Source organism: Pelecanus crispus, chromosome 2 (assembly GCF_030463565.1).
Source record: "Pelecanus crispus isolate bPelCri1 chromosome 2, bPelCri1.pri, whole genome shotgun sequence".
In the NCBI taxonomy this organism is placed as follows: Eukaryota; Metazoa; Chordata; class Aves; order Pelecaniformes; family Pelecanidae; genus Pelecanus; species Pelecanus crispus.
In genome coordinates this window covers 37,075,437-37,095,824 of record NC_134644.1, presented here as the reverse complement: position 1 = coordinate 37,095,824, position 20,388 = coordinate 37,075,437, and the positions used below count along the sequence as shown (strand labels likewise).

General features: G+C 41.5%; 1 protein-coding gene across 1 annotated transcript; it reads right to left on the bottom strand.

Moving 5' to 3' along the window:
- Positions 1-230: 230 nt before the first annotated feature.
- CCDC126 (coiled-coil domain containing 126) lies at positions 231-15,718 on the bottom strand. Its single transcript, XM_075705698.1, has 4 exons — positions 15,675-15,718; positions 3,487-3,620; positions 2,446-2,849; positions 231-1,540 (listed from the first exon to the last, which is right to left on the bottom strand). The coding sequence occupies exons 3-4, from the start codon at positions 2,681-2,683 to the stop codon at positions 1,359-1,361; spliced, it is 420 nt and encodes a 139-aa protein (XP_075561813.1). The 5' UTR covers positions 2,684-2,849; positions 3,487-3,620; positions 15,675-15,718; the 3' UTR covers positions 231-1,358.
- Between the last annotated feature and the right edge of the window lie 4,670 nt (positions 15,719-20,388).

The window sequence follows — 20,388 nt, the reverse complement described above, 5'->3', positions numbered from 1 at the left end:
TTGTAAGTGTATTTTTTCTTTGTAACAGTCCAGAATATCAGCAGGGAAACAGAAGAAAAGAAAAAACACGTAATTTTGGATGGTATATCATCCAGCACCTCCATTTTTACTGGTGGGATTTCTTCCTTAATGCAGGATTAGACGACCCCCACCCACCCCCCACCCAAAACCCACTCACAGCACACTTTTGGCAGAAGTCCCTGAACGTACCCTCCCTCCCCGCCCAAACATTCAGTACATTTTAAAAAACAGGCTCAGTGGCACTTTCTCTTTAATATGACTTCAGTAACATTTTGAAATACAGTGCATCCCCACTGCAATTCACTTTGCTGTAAGGCTAACTTACACATAAGGCAAACATTACCTTAGCTCTCAAATATCCCATGATAAGACACCCTTAGTACATACATCTCTGTTAAATGCAGAGATGCCTTGTTTCCCTTCATAGCTTTTCCTCCTGATGAAAAAAGCAGTTCAGGGAGATGGTGTGCTATACTCATCATAAATTGCAAGGTACGAAAAAGTTAAAAAGAAACAGCAATGAATAAAAATAAACAGTGTTCACATATCCAAAACTTATTTCCATCACTTAAATAATTTTATCTGCAATTACAAAATACATACACTTAAATATCTTTGTAAGAAATAATCATCTAAGATATCACAGATTAAGTTTTGCTTTTGATAATCTAACTGCTCTAACTCTGGCGTAAAGCTATACCTGGACAGTGTTACTACCTAGGATGTTTTCCTATTATAATTAATATTCTTAAATATACAGTAAATTCTCTCTAGCTATTCTGACAGATAGTGCAAACAAAGACATTCTTTGGGTCACAATTTTAAAATATTACCGCCAATGCTATCCTCAATTTAATATTGTTTTAGTAAATGAGTACCAAAATACTGTAAGTATACACATTTTCTAACATGTTTAGCAATGTGTTTTCCTTGATTACCTCGGCTTAACACACATCACAGAAAATGAATAAGCTACAATACTGCTCACCTACCCAAAAGATATGTTTATACTTAAATAAATATATTTAGAAACCTACCTGTAAGTTCCCCATTGCTTTCCACTTATTATTATCCAATGGCATACTACATCAAATCATGGTATCAAAATATCTTTAAAAGACAACAAAGATCACTTCAGAAGTACTGCTCAAAGGCAATGAAATAATGCTTTGAGAACCTATGCACATAAATTAGGCCTACATAGATCCAGCACATTGTGTATCAGAATAGTTTATGCTTCTTTTAGAGTCAGCTACTGCTTTGCCCTAGCCAGAGATAAAAAGCTTATCTTAAATACTACCTATCATAGATTTAGCAACACAAAGCAGCCCTGTTTGCTATCTTATGTTGCTTGCTGGTTTTACACGTTTATTTGAAGGTACTGGCACCTGATTGCTAGTTCCATTAGTGGTATTTGTTGCTGAGCCATTCACAACGATGTAATCAACTTTGTTTTCCAATTTCACAAGGCGTTGTAAGATGTCGTCCAGAAGAACAGCAATTGTTCTCTTAAGATCAGCTGAAGATAATGGAAAAAACAAATTAGATCCTATTATTTACTATGTGTGGAAAAGAACTGCTGTTTCAACATACTCACATCCTAAGACTTGCTATCCTTCCTACAGTACTTTTTGCGAAAGAGTGCAGATTAGTATACAAGTATAGAATTAAATAGCTGCTCGATTTTTCTTTAATACCATTTCTTTGTTATTTTAGGCAAGGAAGATACCACCGTAATAGTGAACTGTGAATGAAGTCAATTAAATATTCACGTGTAAGAACAAAACCACTAGTTGGAGCATTAGACTAGTCCCTGTTCAAAGGCAGTATTTCAAATTCCATCCAAACAGCACTAGAGTACCCAGCTATGACACCTTTTAGCCTTGGACAGCAACAGAATACATTTAAATACTTTCCAACATAAAAAAAGGTAGTTCTTAGTAGCTTTCCTCTAAATAACAGATCTATCCCACCAAAAAACTGCTATAAGAAAGTATCTTATCACTTCTTACATAAGCTATATAGCAGGAAAAAAAATGTCCATATATTTAGGCCTATATTGATTGAAAAACATGAGGAAGGACAGTAAAAAAAAAAATCCCACGTTCTGGAACACAAAAACAGTAACAGACATTTCAATGAAAGCTAGTTACGCTGTTGCCAATGTTCATATCACTATCTTCTCTCAGATTTGGAAAAAATGAATAAACTTAAAAAACAAAAATCTCATGTCTTAAGCTTGATTTTGCACCACATCTTAATCTTCAACTTCACCAAATAAACTAAAATCGAATCAGCTAATACAGGGAGTTTTTTCTCTTGAAAAGCAGTATATATTACTTTAAAAAAGGAAAAAAAGTGTAACTTTACAGTTTTCAGGAAAAAAAGATATTTGAGTAACTAGTATGGTTTTTTTCCTCTTACCATATCCTGCCATAGAGGCTCCACCACCACCATTCATTAAATTTTTATTTTCTTCTGCCAGTGCTTTGACATATCTTTTACTTAGATCTAGTATCTGTCCACGCAACTCGGCACTGCTTTGGCGTCTTGGATACTGAAAAGTGTAGCGTAGCAACATCAAACCCCAAATGATTCCAAAAACTAGTAAAAACATACTCAGTTTCTGGGACATATTTTTTCTTGAAAATGTTAGAAACATTTCTGATGAAGGCCACGGGTGTGTCTTAATTTCAAGATAAATAATTCAACTTGGCTTTGTCAAATTACATCACATATTAAACAAAAATAAGATTTCTATGAAGTGGAAAATCTTCTGGCTGGATCATCTTGAATACATCTTCTCATGTTTTAGTTGGTCTTGATTCCTGAAATTCGCAAAATACCAAATGGTTATTCAAAACTGCTACAGTTGTTGAGATCAAGGACAAATATCAGTTGCCAATTGCAGTATTATTGCATAATCTAGCAAATAGTTGTGGATTTGTATCTGCTTAGAGGTGCAGCCATCTTTCTATCTCACCTGTTGTTTACAAAGCTTCCTCTTCTTATTTTTAGCAATTTTTATTCTCCAAAAATCAAAACTTCTATGCTTTTATGAATCACCTTACTTATTTTAAATACCATAATTTGAACTGACATTAAACCCAAAAGCATTTAAAACAAAATGCAATATCTAGGAGACTTGTAAAACACTTATACGCAACATTTCGATGAGTTATACACATATATCTACACACAAAAAAAAGATCTTACAAAATTATTCACTTGATTCTTATTCCTCACTTAGAAGCATAGGGCAAGTATAAACAGATAAAATGCAGAACAAAGTTTCTTGGTTGGTCGGTTAGTTCAAAGCTGGACACCATCCTCTTCTGGTTTTGTACAGCATTAAAATTTTTGTTTGTTTGTTTTGGTGTCTTGCTAATAAATAAATAAAACCAAAATGAACTGGCACATTGCACCCATTTTTGGCATTTTACTACCACTTTAAAAAAGTCTTACCATAGCAGCCAATTCTGATCCCTCAATGGATGAAGGCTTCAGGAAAAAAAACGAATGGTAGGGAAGTTTCAGCAGTTAAACGGCAAATGTCCAGACAGTTCGAAGCAATATGAGCCAGACATCTTCAGGAAGCTCTGTATTGGGGGACCAAAAAAAAAAAAAATTTAACAAAACAATGTGCAGGACTAAAGAGACCTTAATTTTCACGTGGAATGGTTGAAGTTGAGGGCTTCAAGCTGCATGCTTTTAAAACAGCAATACATTTTTAAACCTAACTTGATGCAATTGTTAGGGAAAAACATAGAATCCATTTCCATTTTATAAATGCATACATTTGAACACCCAATAACCGATTTCAACAAACTTAAAAAAAGCACCCAAAACCTTGGTAAGAATATCACTGAAATGTGTCCCTCCTCTTGTGTTATAAGACAGTGACAGCAGATGTTCCAGATTTGTCATATATGTATATGCACATATATTTACATATGTATCATTCTCTTCATCTTTCCCCCTCAAATGTATCAGATCTTTTCAGTCTCTTTACATGTGTATACCTCGTATCTCTCATTTTCCAGCCACCTCTGAAACTTCTCCAATTATTCAGTCCTTTTTTGAGAGGGAGTTTCTATTATAGAATCATAGAATCATCTAGGTTGGAAAAGACCTTTAAGATCATCCAGTCCAACCATTAACCTACACTACCAAGCCCACTCTAGACTAATCAAGGGTAGACCAGACTAAACCATATCCCGAAGTGCCACATCTACCCGTTTTTTAAACGCCTCCAGGGATGGTGACTCCACCACCTCTCTGGGCAGCCTGTTCCAATGCCTGACCACCCTTTCCGTAAAGAAATTTTTCCTAATTTCCAGTCTAAACCTCCCCTGGCGCAGCTTAAGCCCATTTCCTCTTGTCCTATCGCTAGCTACTTGGGAGAAGAGACCAACACCCACCTCACTACAACCTCCTTTCAGGTAGTTGTAGAGAGCGATAAGGTCTCCCCTCAGCCTCCTCTTTTCCAGGCTAAACAACCCCAGTTCCCTCAGCCGCTCCTCATAAGACTTGTTCTCCAGACCCTTCACCAGCTTCGTTGCCCGCCTCTGAACACGCTCCAGCACCTCAATGTCTTTCTTGTAGTGAGGGGCCCAAAACTGGACACAGTATTCCAGGTGCGGCCTCACCAGCGCCGAGTACGGGGGACAATCACCTCCCTGCTCCTGCTGGCCACAGCATTCCTGATACAAGCCAGGATGCTGTTGGCCTTCTTGGCCACCTGGGCACACTGCTGGCTCATGTTCAGCCGGCTATCTACTAACACCCCCAGGTCCTTTTCGGCCAGGCAGCTTTCCAGCCACTCCTCCCCAAGCCTGTAGCGTTGCATGGGGTTGTTGTGACCGAATTGCAGGACCCGGCACTTGGCCTTGTTGAACCTCATACAGTTGGCCACGGCCCATCGATCCAGTCTGTCCAGGTCCCTCTGCAGGGCCATCCTACCCTCCAGCAGATCGACACTCCCACCCAATTTGGTGTCGTCTGCAAACTTACTGAGGGTGCACTCAATCCCCTCATCCAGATCATTGATAAAGATATTGAACAAGACTGGCCCTAAAACAGAGCCCTGGGGAACACCGCTCGTGACCGGCCGCCAACTGGACTTAACACCATTTATCACTACTCTCTTATTATTTAACAGAGTCTGGATAAAGCTACTCATTTTACATAACAGTTATGTTTTCCCTGTTATTTCTCATTCTTCCCCACATATTACCTGACATCAGCACTTTTCAGACTGAAGTTACACATTTTAATAGAGTTCCCCACCAGACTTTCTGTAGTGGTACTTAGGTCTTGGTTTTTATTAGAATATTGAGACTGAATTTCTTATCCTGCTAAGCAGTCATCTAAACTTAACTCCGCCTCCACAGTATGTTTCATCACCTCTGCTGACCAGTTCCACTGGCCTTATGCTGACACACCACCGTCTGCTGCAAACACAAGTGTCACTGCCAGCAGGGTTCTGAGTTGTGCTTGTTGCTTACCCTTCACCTTCACTCTTCACATAATCCTCTCAGTAGGCAGGCCAACATGACTGATTCAAGTGGCAAGTTTTCAAAGTGCTCTAAAATCAACATGCATAGCTAAATTATTCTGAAAATCATCAACCCAAGGCAGGGACAATATTAGGACTTGGAGACCAAAGTTGCTGGAAAGTAATAAGTTACTGGGTGTAAACTGCCGTACAGTAACTGCCAGTACATAAAATCTTACTTTTACTGTTGGGTGTACCAATGTTAAGTTGCAGTCACATGTCACTGAATGAGGAATAGTTTACTTCACCTTAACTGTGACGTGGACAGATAGCCAACATGCAGTAATTTGAAATCCCACTGTAAATTCAGTGGGATGTACTTTGTTCAAAGAATGTGCTTATCCCCCAAGAAACTGTTTTTAAGACACAAATTTGTCTTAAGTACATAAAATAAGAGAGAAAACGATAAAAACTTATATTCTACAGTATTAGCACAAATATTTGGAATTGTTTGGTTAAAGATTTCCTGAAACAGATCCTCCCTAAACATGAGCTAACCAAAACTTGTTTTCCCTAGCTCTTTGCCAAATCCATGGCTCTGCACTCAGACTTGAAAGCATAAACTGCACCTACATCATTATGCATCTACACAATCCTGAATAGTAATGAATATGATGGAAAACATTGACATATGAAGTCCAGGAGTAGGGTATCCACGATGGCTCAGAAGACCAAACAGTATCTCTGAAGGAGAGACCACAAGTTTCAACCCCCATTCCCAAAAGTCTACATTTTATATTATTAAAAAAGAATTGTCTGAAAATAACAGATAGCTCTTGCAGAATTTAAATTAAGTTCAGCTCTCCACAGATCTCCAGCCATATCTCATCCTGAAGCGTTTAGACAGTATCACTACAGAGCTTTGGAGTGGAAATAACTCTGCCATCACGCTGTAAATAAGACCACAAGCCAGGATAAGAGTCAAGAGGAACAGATTGAATAAACTCCCGCCAAGGAGCAGTAGGAATTGCAGACTGGGTCTTTGCCATGTATATTTGATACACAGTGCACATGCTGACTGCTGAAACCAACGGATATCAAAGACTTAACCTGCTGGGCAAATGGCATAACATCCAAATACTGACACTGGGCAAAGGAGTGGGAGTAAGGTGTACCAAAATGAAGGGAACTGTTTGTACTTGTCACTTCTCTGATGCATTTTTAGAGGCCATTTCCCCTTAATGAATTCCAGAGTAATTTCAAAGTTCTGGAGATTTGGTCTCCTCTTTCTTCCTGAAGCATGCACTTCTAGTGACACGTAAGACACTCCCTGCAAGACCCTTTCAAGATTACAGTGTGGAGGAACCAAAAAAACAAAAAAAAGGCAAGCTTATACCCATGTGATCTGCAAGTAGGAAAAAAGGGTATTGGAAAACAGTATTGGAGCAGCAGGTGTACATATTAGGAAGAAAATAGCACAATAAGTAAGATGGATGGATTGGAATATTGTTTTACCTCTTGTTGCCCTGAACGGTTGGCAAGTCTCTACACAAACATTATCATCTAAACAAAACTTGTCCTCAGAATGGACCTTTATTTTCAGTAATTGAAAGGTAATATCCTGTGAGATAACAGCATACATGTAAGAAGGAACACTGTCTCTTGTGATCTTTCTTCTCCCTCATTCTCTCAATTCCTCCTTACCCACCACTCCTTGAGCAGGAGAAAAAGGAAGCTGAGACTTCCTTCTTCACACTGACTTAGCCTGGGTAGGAACCCAGGCTTACCACTCTCCCAACTGCAGCTCAAGGGCTTTTATGGCAATGGAGCTCAAAGCACTGCAGAGAGCAGCAGGAAAAAAGGGCGCATCAGAGCGAGGCCTTGCTGACATTCCTACCATCCCTAATCATAGAGGCTGAGACAAAAGGAAGATGACCATTAAGATGAAGGAGTACAGCCAGGACAAAATTTGAAAATCTGAGGAGGGAAAGAAAAAAAGAAACCCCAAACCAACCAAACAAAAAAACCCCAAACAACCCACCCACAAACCAACCAAACAAAAAACCCAAACAAACCCAAATCAAACAAAACCCCTGATCTGACTGTGCAGACAAAATGGCAATCCAAGAATCCATGTAGAAGAGAGTATCTTTCAGATAATCCTTTCAACAGGCAGCCTGAAGTGACTGATTCAAGTAGCAATTTTTCAAAGTTCTTTAAAATCAACATGCTTATCTGAAAATGACCAGCCCAAGCCAGGGGCAACATTAGAACTTGGAACTACAAGCAGTTCCTGAACAGAGGATCTGAGACTACGTTTGCCTTTCACAGACATATAAAGAGTTTGGTTTTCTTCACTGTTGCCACTGCTGGTTGTCTAAGAAATGTATTGCCAAAGCCTGCCAATGTGGATTTAACATTGTCCAGTGGTACCACAACAAACACTGACATACATCTGGCAATGAAAGCAATGAACTAAGGCACTCATCCTCTCCAAAATAAAATCACATCTCTATCCTCAGAGCTGTGTTCCAACATCAGTCATATGTAAATTATATTATTGAGTGTGTGAAACAAAAGGAACAAGGGCCAAAGAAAAAGAACAGAAAAATCCATTACATGTTCCACAATAAAGCAAAGCTCTAGTATCTCTGATGCTACTTAACTAAACAGTAGCATCGGACTTCAGTTTGAATACTGACCCTTCTCCGTTGAAACCAGCCCAAATTTACAAAACATACTTGAATTTTATTGCAAAGTCTTCCTCAGATTCTGCTTTACTTATTCCCAGCAAAACCCAGAGATTGTATTCATGTACAACACAAAAAAATGCAACAGTCTGCAAGGCAAAGAATGCCTCGTACATCCTCTGAAACAATCTCAGGGTATCATGAAAACAAGGCATACCCAAATCCTTAAAAGGTTACAACGCACCTTACAGCGTTGTCAGTTCTGCTAGTCAGTCAGCTCATGAAAGACCAGTACATATTCATCATCATTTTTCTAGTCTGTCTGAGAGATCCCAGCCTTCCTAAACCACTAGAAGTGGTTATCGGCATCAGCAGGTCAAATTTAAAACTGCTGCAGAGATAGTGTGTACCATCTAGTTTGAAAAATGTACAGGACAGATGAAGATGATTATTTATAAGAAAAAAAGAGGGCAGCAGGCCCATCGGGTGTTTTTGGTAGTTATTAGCAAGCAGCTTTAGCAAAAAACTAACAAAACAGAGACAACAAGAGGTGAAGAATAGACAAAACTGAAGCCTGAGAATCCCATTCCATTCAAGGATCAAAAAGACTTTAAGGATAAAGCCAAGAAAAATGCACTGAAAATAGTATAGTTAACATACAGACCAATAAAGTCGCCTCTTTGGTTATCTATTTTGAAAGACAGAATGCCAAATACTGAGGCAGCAGTTCCGCAGTGATACCCTAGAGACCTATATAGGTCTCTAATGAACTAATATATTAAGAAAGTAGCCTTGATAAATGGGAATTTTACTCACTACCATAATACTTATCTGTTCCTCCCTGCCACATTATGATCAACAACAACGTGACACAGGGAATTCAAAAGCAAGTCTGGCTTTGTGACCAGTTATTAACTGTATAAACACAAGAAGTGATTTATCAAGACAGAGATTAAAAAAAAAAAATAATCAAATGCCAGATATACTAATAGGAGACTGCATCCAACTACAGACAGAGGAAGGGGAAAAAAAAAAAATATCTTGTAAAGGACAGAAGTTAGGACAGTACAAATAAAACCTGACATTAATCATTACTATAAAATAATTGTACAGTACAAAATTAGAATTTATCAATCTCAGTGGGAGTGTAACAAGTTTATGAAATTATTAAGGATTTAAAATTAACATGCTGAAATTCTGTCTATACAAGAAATTTCTATTAAATTAATGGCAGCAAACATCTCTCAGTACAGCGAGGGTACTGTATTAGTAAACAATAAGCTGTGCTGTAAACAGGCACGATGATACCTCACTGCAATAGTCAATGAACATTTCAGGAAGACAAAAATCACAGGGCATTACAGAGTATCAGGAAATATTCCCACAGTTCTTTCAGCTCTATCTTATTAGTTTTCTTTTTTGCATCTATTTAGAGTGTGCTTCCCCCGGCCCATTTACCTCTGTGACCTCCAAAATCTTTTGTTTTCCAAATTTCCAACAGACTTTGAGCATCACGGTCACTCAGCTGACAGACAACGCACTGACCATTCTGAGAGCAGACAGGCTAGTTCTATGTTATTTGGGAACCTATCGGCACAGTCACTGTGCAGCAATGAAAACGAGAAGTCTAAAGAATGACTGACACACAAAAAAAAGCACAAACATATTCACTGACCAATTAATCTTTGAAGACAGGGTCAATGAAATAAGCACCGAGAAGCCCAGGAGCTATGTGCTGAGACTTTTTGGAACACCAAAAATTATGTTTGCATTCTGGTAATTTGCAGTTTTAGATGGCGATCGGTTTGGCAGTAGGAGAAAAACCTGCAGCTGAGGTGCGGCTGACAAACAGATGCCCAAAGAGGTTAAGCATATCCTGTTACACAGGACCATGATTATCAGCGATACACAGAAGCTTCAGTTCTCTGTTCCTACACATAACACAAACTCCCTTTAACAAATGATCTTACCCACTTCATTCCTATTTAAAACTGGTGCTCAAGGAAAAATCATGTTCCTCGTATTTTTAAGAGCACACGAGTTCTTGAAAAGATGTCAATAAAACCACTTGCCTGTACTGGCACATCTGTACTGGTGACTTTTGCAGACCAACACTGCCCTTCAGGTTCCCACGTTCATTAGTCAGGTTCACTCAGACAGCTGCATAGCACCATAAGAGAGCAGAATATCCTACTCGGAAGCAACCAATTAACAGCAATGTGTGTCCCCAGACAAATGAAACCATGTTTGAGCTGTCTTTTTATGAGATCAACTCTCAGCATGTTAAGTATTCCTATTCCTGTTGCTGTAAAATTTGGTCAACAGAAAAATGTCACCAGCAGAGAGGGAAAAGAGGATACCCTATTGACAAAACCTCAGCAATGCCTGACACAACAGAGCCTATCCCAATGCTACACCTGTGTGCTGATGAGACTTGAGGGTCTTTCGAGACTGCATCATAGATCAGTCGATACAAGAGAAAATTTATATTAATACCTGCTAGGCTCAAGTGAAAAGAACAGCACTATACAACACACTGCCATCTTAAAAATAGCTAAGAAGGTATGTTTCTGGCAAGAAAAAGGCTGCCCTATCAGTATGATGGCTGCTGGACTGCAGGTTTTAGCAGTTCTGTACCACTTTTGGAAGGCACTGCCAAAGGAGTCTGCCTAGTGCTTGGTGCCTTTTCCAGGACATCTATCTTTATACCTTCTCCGACAGCATATGTTCCTTCATTCCCTGCCTCTGCATGCCCTAGACTTGCAATTACCAAGGAATGCTGGGAAAAAAAAAAAAATTATCCCTTTGGCTTATTGCTACCTGTTTTTTGGGGAATACCTTTAATGGATATTCCAAGTGAAATCATAGAAAGACATGAGGTTTAAAGGAATAGCAAAAATGGGTAAGTAAATACCAAGAATACCTACTCGTCTACAGTGCTGCAAGAAAGAAAGAAGAAAATCTCCTTGTGTGCTCCTGCCACACCCTATCTCTCAATGCAGCCAAAGGATACCTGGGCTAACAAAAGTCACAGCTCACCAAGCAGACAGGTATTGTCACTGCTGGTGAGCTGCTGGGACTACCTCAAATGTATCTTAAACCAGGAACAGTTTTAAACAGGCTTCTAAGAACAGCACACAACCAATTTGTTTTGTAGCTGGACTTTGAGCTGAAAGCAAAAACATACCACTTTAGACTTGAAAACCCACAGATCAAGTTTACAGTGGCTCTGGTATAAAATCATCTGAGTGCCCAAACACTAGATTACCTTTTGTATTTCAAGATTTTAGAAATACTGGTGACTTGTTTCTATTTTGAATGCATGAAGTCCTATTTGCATTATTTTTATTTTACACGTTCTGCCAACAATTGTTTTTATTTTGCGTTATGTCTAAGGAGTCTGCTTAAGTACTTTTTGGTACCTTAAAGTATCCTACCTTTTTTTCAGCAGCAGCCCCCCCCCCCCCCCCTTTATTTTGCCTACTACTGTCAGTGAATGCTTTTAAAATAAACCAACTATTTAAAAACAGAAATTCTTTGTTCCTTGCCTGTGGGCAGTCAGCCAAGATTCAAGATTTTGAGAGGGGAAATGACTTGGCAAGGGTTGTGAAGAAAATTAAAGCAGGTATCAATGGGGACAGTATATTATACTTGCTGAAGTTCCCCTCCTCCCACTGGATCCATCTAGGCCTCAAAACATTTCTACAACTCTGTATCAGCTTCTTTAAAAAAAAAAAAAAAAGAAAGAAAAATCGCAGCTTCATTTGTTCTGGGACACTTTATCTTTTTGCTTTATTGCTCCCATTCAGGTCACAGTAGGACCCTTGCTCCTAAGAACCACAGTTCTAACAGAGCATGGGGTACCTTCTTAGTTTCTCATTTCCTCCTAAGATTACCACAATTTTTTCATTGCAGATAAACACTAGCCTATGTCAAGTGCTCCCTTCCAAAGTCCTAACTAGCATCTCTACTCCCTTGTGAAATCACAGCTGTGTTTGCACCTCTCTTTCCAAAGCCCCCGTGACTCCAAAACTTCATTCCGAGATGATAATCTTCAGCTAATTTTAGCTAGTTTTACAGAGAGCCATACCTGCAAGATCATGAATGTAGGCTACTGAGAACAGAGGGGATTTTCACTGAACACTTTGAAGAGAATTGAAAGGAAGAGGGTGGGTGTCATTAAAGAAAACTAAAAGGTGAGGGGAGGGCAGAGTCAACTAACAAAGTGATGCCTGCAATGGTGGAGAGATTGCCACTGCAGAACTGGTCATACAGGTACACACAGTGCAGCATCCACACAAACACTATTCCCGTAGAACAGTAACAAAAAAGGGCTTGTACCACTGGGGAGAGAGGAAGAATATAACTTGCCTGGTTTTATTTCAAGAAACCTGCAGAATTCAAACTGAGTATGGATGTGTGCAAGGTGTCCACCAAAAGTACGTTTCAGTGGTAAAACTACAATACAGACCAGGCCTCAGATTCACATTTCTTCCCAGGAGGCTGATCCAGTTGAAGATGTTAGAAAAATAACACTGGAGGCAATGTTAAAGACAGAAAAGTTCTTTTCTTCTACATCTTTTATTATTTCTAGATTGACTTGGTTTATCTTACCAGAGCAAGGGTTATTACAGACAGTAGTTAACCATAGCACCACAGTGGTGTGCACTGCAAAATATTTTAGTGTTAAAATTAAGTAGAAGATACCCAAAAATTTAACTGGATTATTTATATCATAGTAGCCTCTTATTTCTTCGTTATTACTGAAGAGACCAATTTCAGTGCAATATGTTTTAAGTCCTCTTGTCTAGGCCTTGTTTTGCATAGGCAAAGTACCCATTTAGTTCTGAGCATTCCAAAATTAATCTTTTAAATTACATAGGCAAATGGTAATATAAATATTTTTTTGTAAAGTTGACAATCATAAAAGAAAATTTAGGAGACTGTTAATAATGCTCAGTTGAGGAAACCCAGCCCACCTAATGGTACAAGTTTTCAATCACAGGTGAAAGAGCTTGTCAAATAATAAATACCATATAAAGTACTTTTAGCAGTAAACTTGTACCAGCACAAGACACATTCACTTGAATGAATGAGCTCCACAGATTTTTGACAGCTACTGGAAACAATTCAATGGCTATTTTTGACACTTAACTAGTCTTCAGATATGTTGACTACATGGCTGACAATTTAAGCTGACAGCATGCATTTAACCTACTTACAGTTTGGGCAAGATGCAAGAACCAGTGCCCTTAACTATTCTTGGAAAAGGTACAAATGATCATGAACTCCAGGGGAAATATTTTACTTTCAGCAGTTACATGATGTCCAATCTCCAAGCTAAATCACAACACCTGATTAGCTAATACCAATGCCTCCTCCAAGAAGCTAAAAGCCAAAAGGAGTCTCTAAAAGCAGAGACTACAATTTTTTTTTTTTTAAAAAAAAAGGAAGTAGCTTTATTTCCAACTCTAAAAGCTTTAGGAAAAAACACCGATTTACTAGACCAAAGGAATTCCTGCATAATTGCTTAATCCTCCAGAGTTCTCAAGTACCTGAAATGAATTATTAAACAATTATATATTGGAACACATAAAATAACAAAAAGAGGCCAGAATAATTTAGGCTTTATACACATGGGTATCTCCAGCAGTCAAAACGGGAACAAAGGTAGCAATAAATTTCCACATTTGATCTAAAACTGCAATTGCTCCTCTTCTGACACTAGAACAAGATGCTACTTACAATATATTGTTATCGTCTTCATATTGTCTCCTTTCTTTGATATTCTCATGAGAGTGAAACAGCAATTCGTGACACTTACTCCAAAATAAACACTACATTACAATTAGAACAAATTACATGCATGCTTAGCTGTTATGTTCAGCATGTTCATATTCTGAACGTTCTGTTAAAAAAAAAGTCACAATTCCTACCAAGCTCACTTTTCACAGTGAAAAACTACCCCCCCAATTCACACACTGAGGGGGGAAAACAACACCACCACCACTACACACACCCCATTGTTAGCCTGATCTAAATTGCACTAAAGAAACTCCACATCATGTCATAGGACAGAACAAAAATTCTCTCTGCTTTGCAGCACACAAACACAGGAATTACACTCCATTCCAGCTGTCAGTATCTTTTAGATTACAAGATACATAAAAGAGAATTTACAGGATGCTACCATGTTAGATTAGGAAACTGAAAAGAAAGTTTATTAATAATGAATGATTAATGAAGCTACAAAAATAAGGTAGAGAAAACAGTAAGTTATAAATATTTACAGAAATAAATTTAATGGAACATTAAAAAGGTAGTTAAAATATTGTCAGATGCTATGTATAAAAGCAATTTTATTATATTGGAAGAACGAAGCATTATTCCACAACTCTTGCTGTCAGGAAGTTTCATATTTTATAACCTCCTCAAATTAAAACAAATGTTTTCCCCGTTTTTTTTTTATGCAAACTTGTTAATGCCAGAAGATCACTTAACCTAACATTATTAAGGATCCTGCCTTTGCTTGAATATGGATTAAACATCCATTTTTTTTTTTCTTCCTTCTAAGTTCCATCACATCACTGTGAGCATGTTATGCCTCTTTGACAGTTAGGTCCTTACAGTACAAGACAGACATCAATCTTGCAGAGTCACTGCAGTCATAGTTCATGACAGGAAGGCCACTGCAAATGAGGAAAGCAACCAGAAACCGCTTGTTTCTTTCGCTGCTTCCTCACCATCCAAGGACATTGCACCACAGCCCTGGAATACGTTATCCAGCCGAAGGGCACATCCAGCCACGGCGGGCAGCAGAACACACCGTACCCGCGCACCTGCCAGAGGGGCCTGCACGAACACCGCCGTGACCCCCCAGAAAGGCCGGCGCTGCTGCCGCCAACCACAGCCCGCAGAGCAGGAAGGAGCCCGACCCGCAGGGCAGCACCGAGCGCTCACGCAGCCCGGCAGCACGACCCGCTGCGGAAGGGCGAGCGGGGGGAAGGAGGGAGCAGGGAAAGCTGACGGCCGCACAAGCGCCGGCGGGGGGTGCAGAAGCACGGCCCAAGTCAGAAGGAAGATAAACCTGTCCCGAAGCAGGGGGCAAGCCTGAGGGGGAGAACAACGCGGGGCGCTCCGGAGAGGTGAAAACCTGCGTTAGCCTGGCAGCCACGGCCAGCCTGCGGCCACCCGGCTCCCCCCTCACCATCCCCGGCCCAGCCTGGCGCTTCCCCCCACGCCGCCCGGCGGGGCCGCCCCGTCTCCCACAGGGGCTGCCGGGCCTCCGCCACCCTCACGCCGCCCCCACTCAGCCGGAGGCCCTTCCCCGCCCCTTCCCCAGCCAAGGGGCACTGCTCTCCCACACCCCGCTCCCGCCCGGCACGGCGCCTCAGGAGGACGGGGCAGCCCCTCGGCGAATCATCCTCCTCCTCCTCCCCCCCAGCCAGCCGCCAGCCCCTCGCTACCTCCGCTCCCGGCCCACTCCCGTCTGACAGGCGCCGCTCGCTCCGCTTCCGCCCGCCTCGCGGCGCGGCGCGACGCAACACCTGAGACCCCGCCCCTTCCCCCCCCCCCCCGCCGCCAAGGGGGCTGCCGCAACACCACCCCCCCGCGCGTGCTGCCTGACGCGCATGCGCGGCCCCTGCCCACTGTCCGCCTCCGCGTCCGCTGCGGGCGGCGCGCGGGAGCGGCGGGAGGCTGAGGGGCGCTGGGCCGCCGCCGGTAACCGCCACCGGTAACCGCCACCGGTAACCGCCACCGGTAACCGCCCCTGCGGGGCCTCGGTCGGAGGCCTGGCCGCAGGGCCTTTGGCCGCAGGACCGCCGCCAGGCCGGCGGGGAGAGCCGCAGCGCGTTGTCGGAGAGCGAGGCAAGGCGGCCTAAGGGCCGGGAGGGCAGTGCGTGATTGCAGGCCTGGTAGTCGTTTCTGGAAACACTCGCTGCCCGGCTCCGAATAGGAACCCCCCCCCACCCCCGGGGAAGCTGGGAAGCTGCGTGGCCGTGGCTGTCAATTCCCATTGACGTCCATAAGTAAAGATTACCGCCCGAAGTACAAACCGGGAAAGGCATCGTTTCTGCCCTCTAACGGCGTAAGTGAATTTTGACAGTGGCCTTAGGAACGGGTGCCGTCCCTCAGGTCTGGTGCAGGGACAGTTTGCCCTCCTCCGTACTCTCATCCTTGTAACCCGCAGCTGCACTGTTCGTGGCTTGGACAGTACTTAAAATCCCACCGTGACAGTCACGTAAATAAAATCCATTGTAGGTATCAGACTGTGCTAGCAAGTTACCTCAGGCTCTTCCTGCAAGGCGGTATTTAAAGGAAGTTGGTATCAGTTAACTAAACGTGGTAACATAAGGGTGCTGTTCAACAGCTGCACTGTTGCTAGTCTTCAGGAGTATCTGTTGTTTGCCCCAGCTTGATCCCTTCAGGATTGTTCCTACCTAGACAAGCTGAGTACCGGTTACAGGTCAGATGTTGCAGGTGGGTGTAGGGGAAGGTTCTGTTTGCAACATTGCATCCTCTGTAAAATAAACACAGTTACAGCAAGTGTTGTGCTGGCAGCTTGCTGAGTGGGTGCTGATCCCACCACGGCTCCCCCTCCCCATTGGTACCCCCACACCTGCACCGCAGTGCAGCTTTCCCTCCCTTCCAGTGTGCATCAGAAGCTACCTGGCTCCCCTCTGGTTTTCAACCTTTTTTTTCCTGCATGGATTAGATGCAGGAAAATTCAGCATTTAAATCCATTGCTCTACTAGAAAAAGGTATATTGACACATCAGAGAGGTTAGAGGCCTAGTCCTAAGTAGATAGCCAAAACTGTTGGCAGGTGGCATCATGTGAATCCGTGAATCTGTTGCATATAAAGCTTTTCCAATGTCAACTAGTTCACAGTCCCTTATTTCAGAGTCTTGTGAAACATATGTTGGAAAAGCTGGTTGGTTTTTTTCTTGTTGGTCTGGAAAATATTGTTGTTCACCTGAGAGTTAATTTAAATTTGAGAAAATTAGGCAATTGAATTTGGAAGAAGCTGCATTAAAGAAATGATATATTTATTTGATTATGCAATCCATCGCATGGACAAAAGTCTTTTGCTAAATTATACAATGTTGAATGAGGACAGGCAAAAAAATAAAAAGTGAAATATTTGATAAGTAAGCTTCTGAGTGAACAGATTGACTGTATATTGTGCAGCATCAATAAAATTGTTGCTAGAACTATTTTCTAAAGCAGAATCACCTCATCAGTTTCTGTGGGTATTTTCTCATGAAGATTTCCTCTGGAAAAGATCAAAACCAGATGGTCTGAAATGGACGTCACATAACAAATGTACTGCAGCTATTTACTGCCATTTATTACTGTACTATTTGCTCAGTGATTAATCCTTTATTTTCACAGACGTGCAGTGAACAGCTGTAATGTCTTTGCAAATATAATTTACATGGTATTTAGAGCTTGCTAGGGAGAGAAAGGGAAATCTGTCAGTGGTGTAATCACAGGAAGATTTGCTTGTGGAGGTCACAAAATTGTATTAACAAATCTGTCTCCATTATAAACGCACCCTCTGTTGACAGGAACTCTCAAATATTAATAACATTCTCAGTTCCTATTGCCTGAAGGCCTCATGTATTTGGTCATCTTTCATGAACTGAATGTGCATCTCAGTATTGCGTGATACTTTTTCCCCTTGTCCATGATGTGTGGTAAAAACTATATCAGAAAATAACATCAAGCACCTTGTTTCTCCTCAGTGACATAAGAAAATCAAATCTTAACAGTGTTTACATGGTCCTCATGTTTGTGGGTAATAATATTCTCAAGATCATTTCAAGGGATAGATAAAAGCCCAGGATTGCAGGAGTGAAAACTTAACCGATTAATCCTCTAATCTGTGTATGTAGATAAGAATATAGGCAACCTTATACTTCCCTTACTGCTACTCCTTTTTCTCTCTCTTTGTGATCCCTTACCGGTAGTTTATACCCTTTCACTTTACGGAATGGGCCTGATCTGGGCCCGTCTTCCCCCCCCAAAGTGCATTTTTTTCCCCCAGATTGTGAATACTGTATACTCACTACTGCATTAAAGCTAACAGTATATTACAACAGTATATTAATATTGCTTTAAAAAAATCCATAAGGCTTGCTTGAAGTATATATAATTATGTCATGTTGGTGTATCCTTTAGGCCATAATAATTATTGTCTTTATACTCCAGGAGACTACAGTGATGTTATCGTAGAGAATAATGAAGGTTGAAGAGTTATGGAAAAAATGGTGACAAGAGCTTGTAGTTGTCAATTTAAAATGTAAATTTAACTAGACTTTTTAAAAATGGGTATTTGTATCAGTGACTGCCATTTTTATTTTAATTGCCAGAACATTTTAGGATCACAGCAATGAAAAAATCCTGCTGGAATAATGCAAACATCTTGAATGTGTGCATTGATACTAGTGTAACTCTCAGGAGTTGCAATCACAATGTGGGCTATAGCTAGATCTTATATATGTATATGTTAAAAAAGTATATGTTAAAAAAAAGTAAATGTTAAAAAAGTATATTCCTGTCCTATGTTCTCCCGACCTTTTCCCTCTCTTCCCCACTTGGGGTTTTTTTTTAGTGTAACCATTATGTATTTTCAATAGGTTCTTCATACTCCGTTTTTTCAGTGATCCACCTTATGTTAGAAGACTGATAAGCATTTTCATCTCAGAATTTAAGCATGCCCTTCATGCTTATTCCCTTTTGTTCCTGGAGTTAGATTATAGGCAGCATCAGCCATTACTTCAGTAGAGCAAGTGCTTTATTAATAAAGTTACACTTGAAAAAGGAGATGAGCAAATCTACCTACTGGAGCCGAATGGCGTAGAGCTGGTATAAAAAACAGATTATGACATGGATTCAGAATGGCTTTTGGAAAGTGAGACATCAGCAGAGGCTAAAACTCAGGCCAGCCTCCTAGGAAGGAAAATTTAATTGTAAATAAACAAGACCTGGCTAAGGAGTTGACTAAAACTTTTGAACTGACATGCAAGAAACTTTCAGCCAAATATGAATTATTTTGCAAGCATAGAGGACAAGGAAGATCTTTCCCCGATACCGCCTTCTCTACCATTGTAAGCTAATTTTCTCTTTCATTGATTATTTACTTCCGATTCACCAAGCAAAAAGAGGAAAGGCTGGCATGTACAGTTCCAGCCCTCCATTTACAACAGATGCAAGAAATAATCAAGATCATTTATGGTCCAGGTTGGAAGCAATACACGAGCCTGCATCAAGGCTGTGTCAGAACCTCGGGCTGTGTGTCGAGCTGCGTGTGGATGAGCAGCCTGAATGTGGCTGCTCCGCCGGGACGCCTTGCCAACGGGGCCGTGCTGCCACCGCAGCCGCTGGAACCCAGCGCCACGGGCTGTGGAAGGAGAAGCAACCAGTGCTGGGGATGTGGCTGTTGTCTAAAGCCCCTGGAGCATGCTTCACTTAGCAAAGGTGTCGGGAAATGTCTCTTGCCTGTCAATCACCCTCCGAGCTCCTCATTCCTTTTTGGGAATACTCACTTACATGAGCACTCAGCTGGTCATTCCTTGGTTACCACCACAGTGAACTGACAATAACAAACCCCAGCCAGCGCAGGGATTTGGGCAGAACAGCTTCACAACCACCGAGGCTTGTTTTGAAGTGTTTTGAAGCTCCTGGCCCTGAAGAAGTACATGAAGACGCAGAGCTGGGGCAGAAGCAGCAGCTGAGCTTTCTGCTACCGCCACCAGCAAGAGGCTGGGAAAGAGGGGTGGGCGCTGCTTCTGGAAAGGGCAACCTTCAGCTGCAGCTGCTGGCCGCTCATCTTGGATGTTTCTAGGGATGCGGCCTCCACTACCTCCCCTCACCTGCCCTCCTGGCTTTCCGGTGCAGGCAGAGCAAGCCTAGCTGTTTCATCATCTTTGGGAACTTTCTGACCTAAGGAGCGACCTCTTTGGCCTCGCTGCTGAGCCTCTGCTGCCTGCAGGGTAGGAGCTGCTCTAGTTACTGGTGCGTGCTGGAGGAAGAAGTGCCAAAACCGCACAGGGTACAGGGGAGGAACGGGGAAGTCCTTGCCATGCGGCGAAGGAAAGAAGATAAGCCTTTCAGTAAAATCCTGGTTAAAGGGACATTCTCAAGACTGCAAGTGAAAACTTGGCCTTTGTTTCCT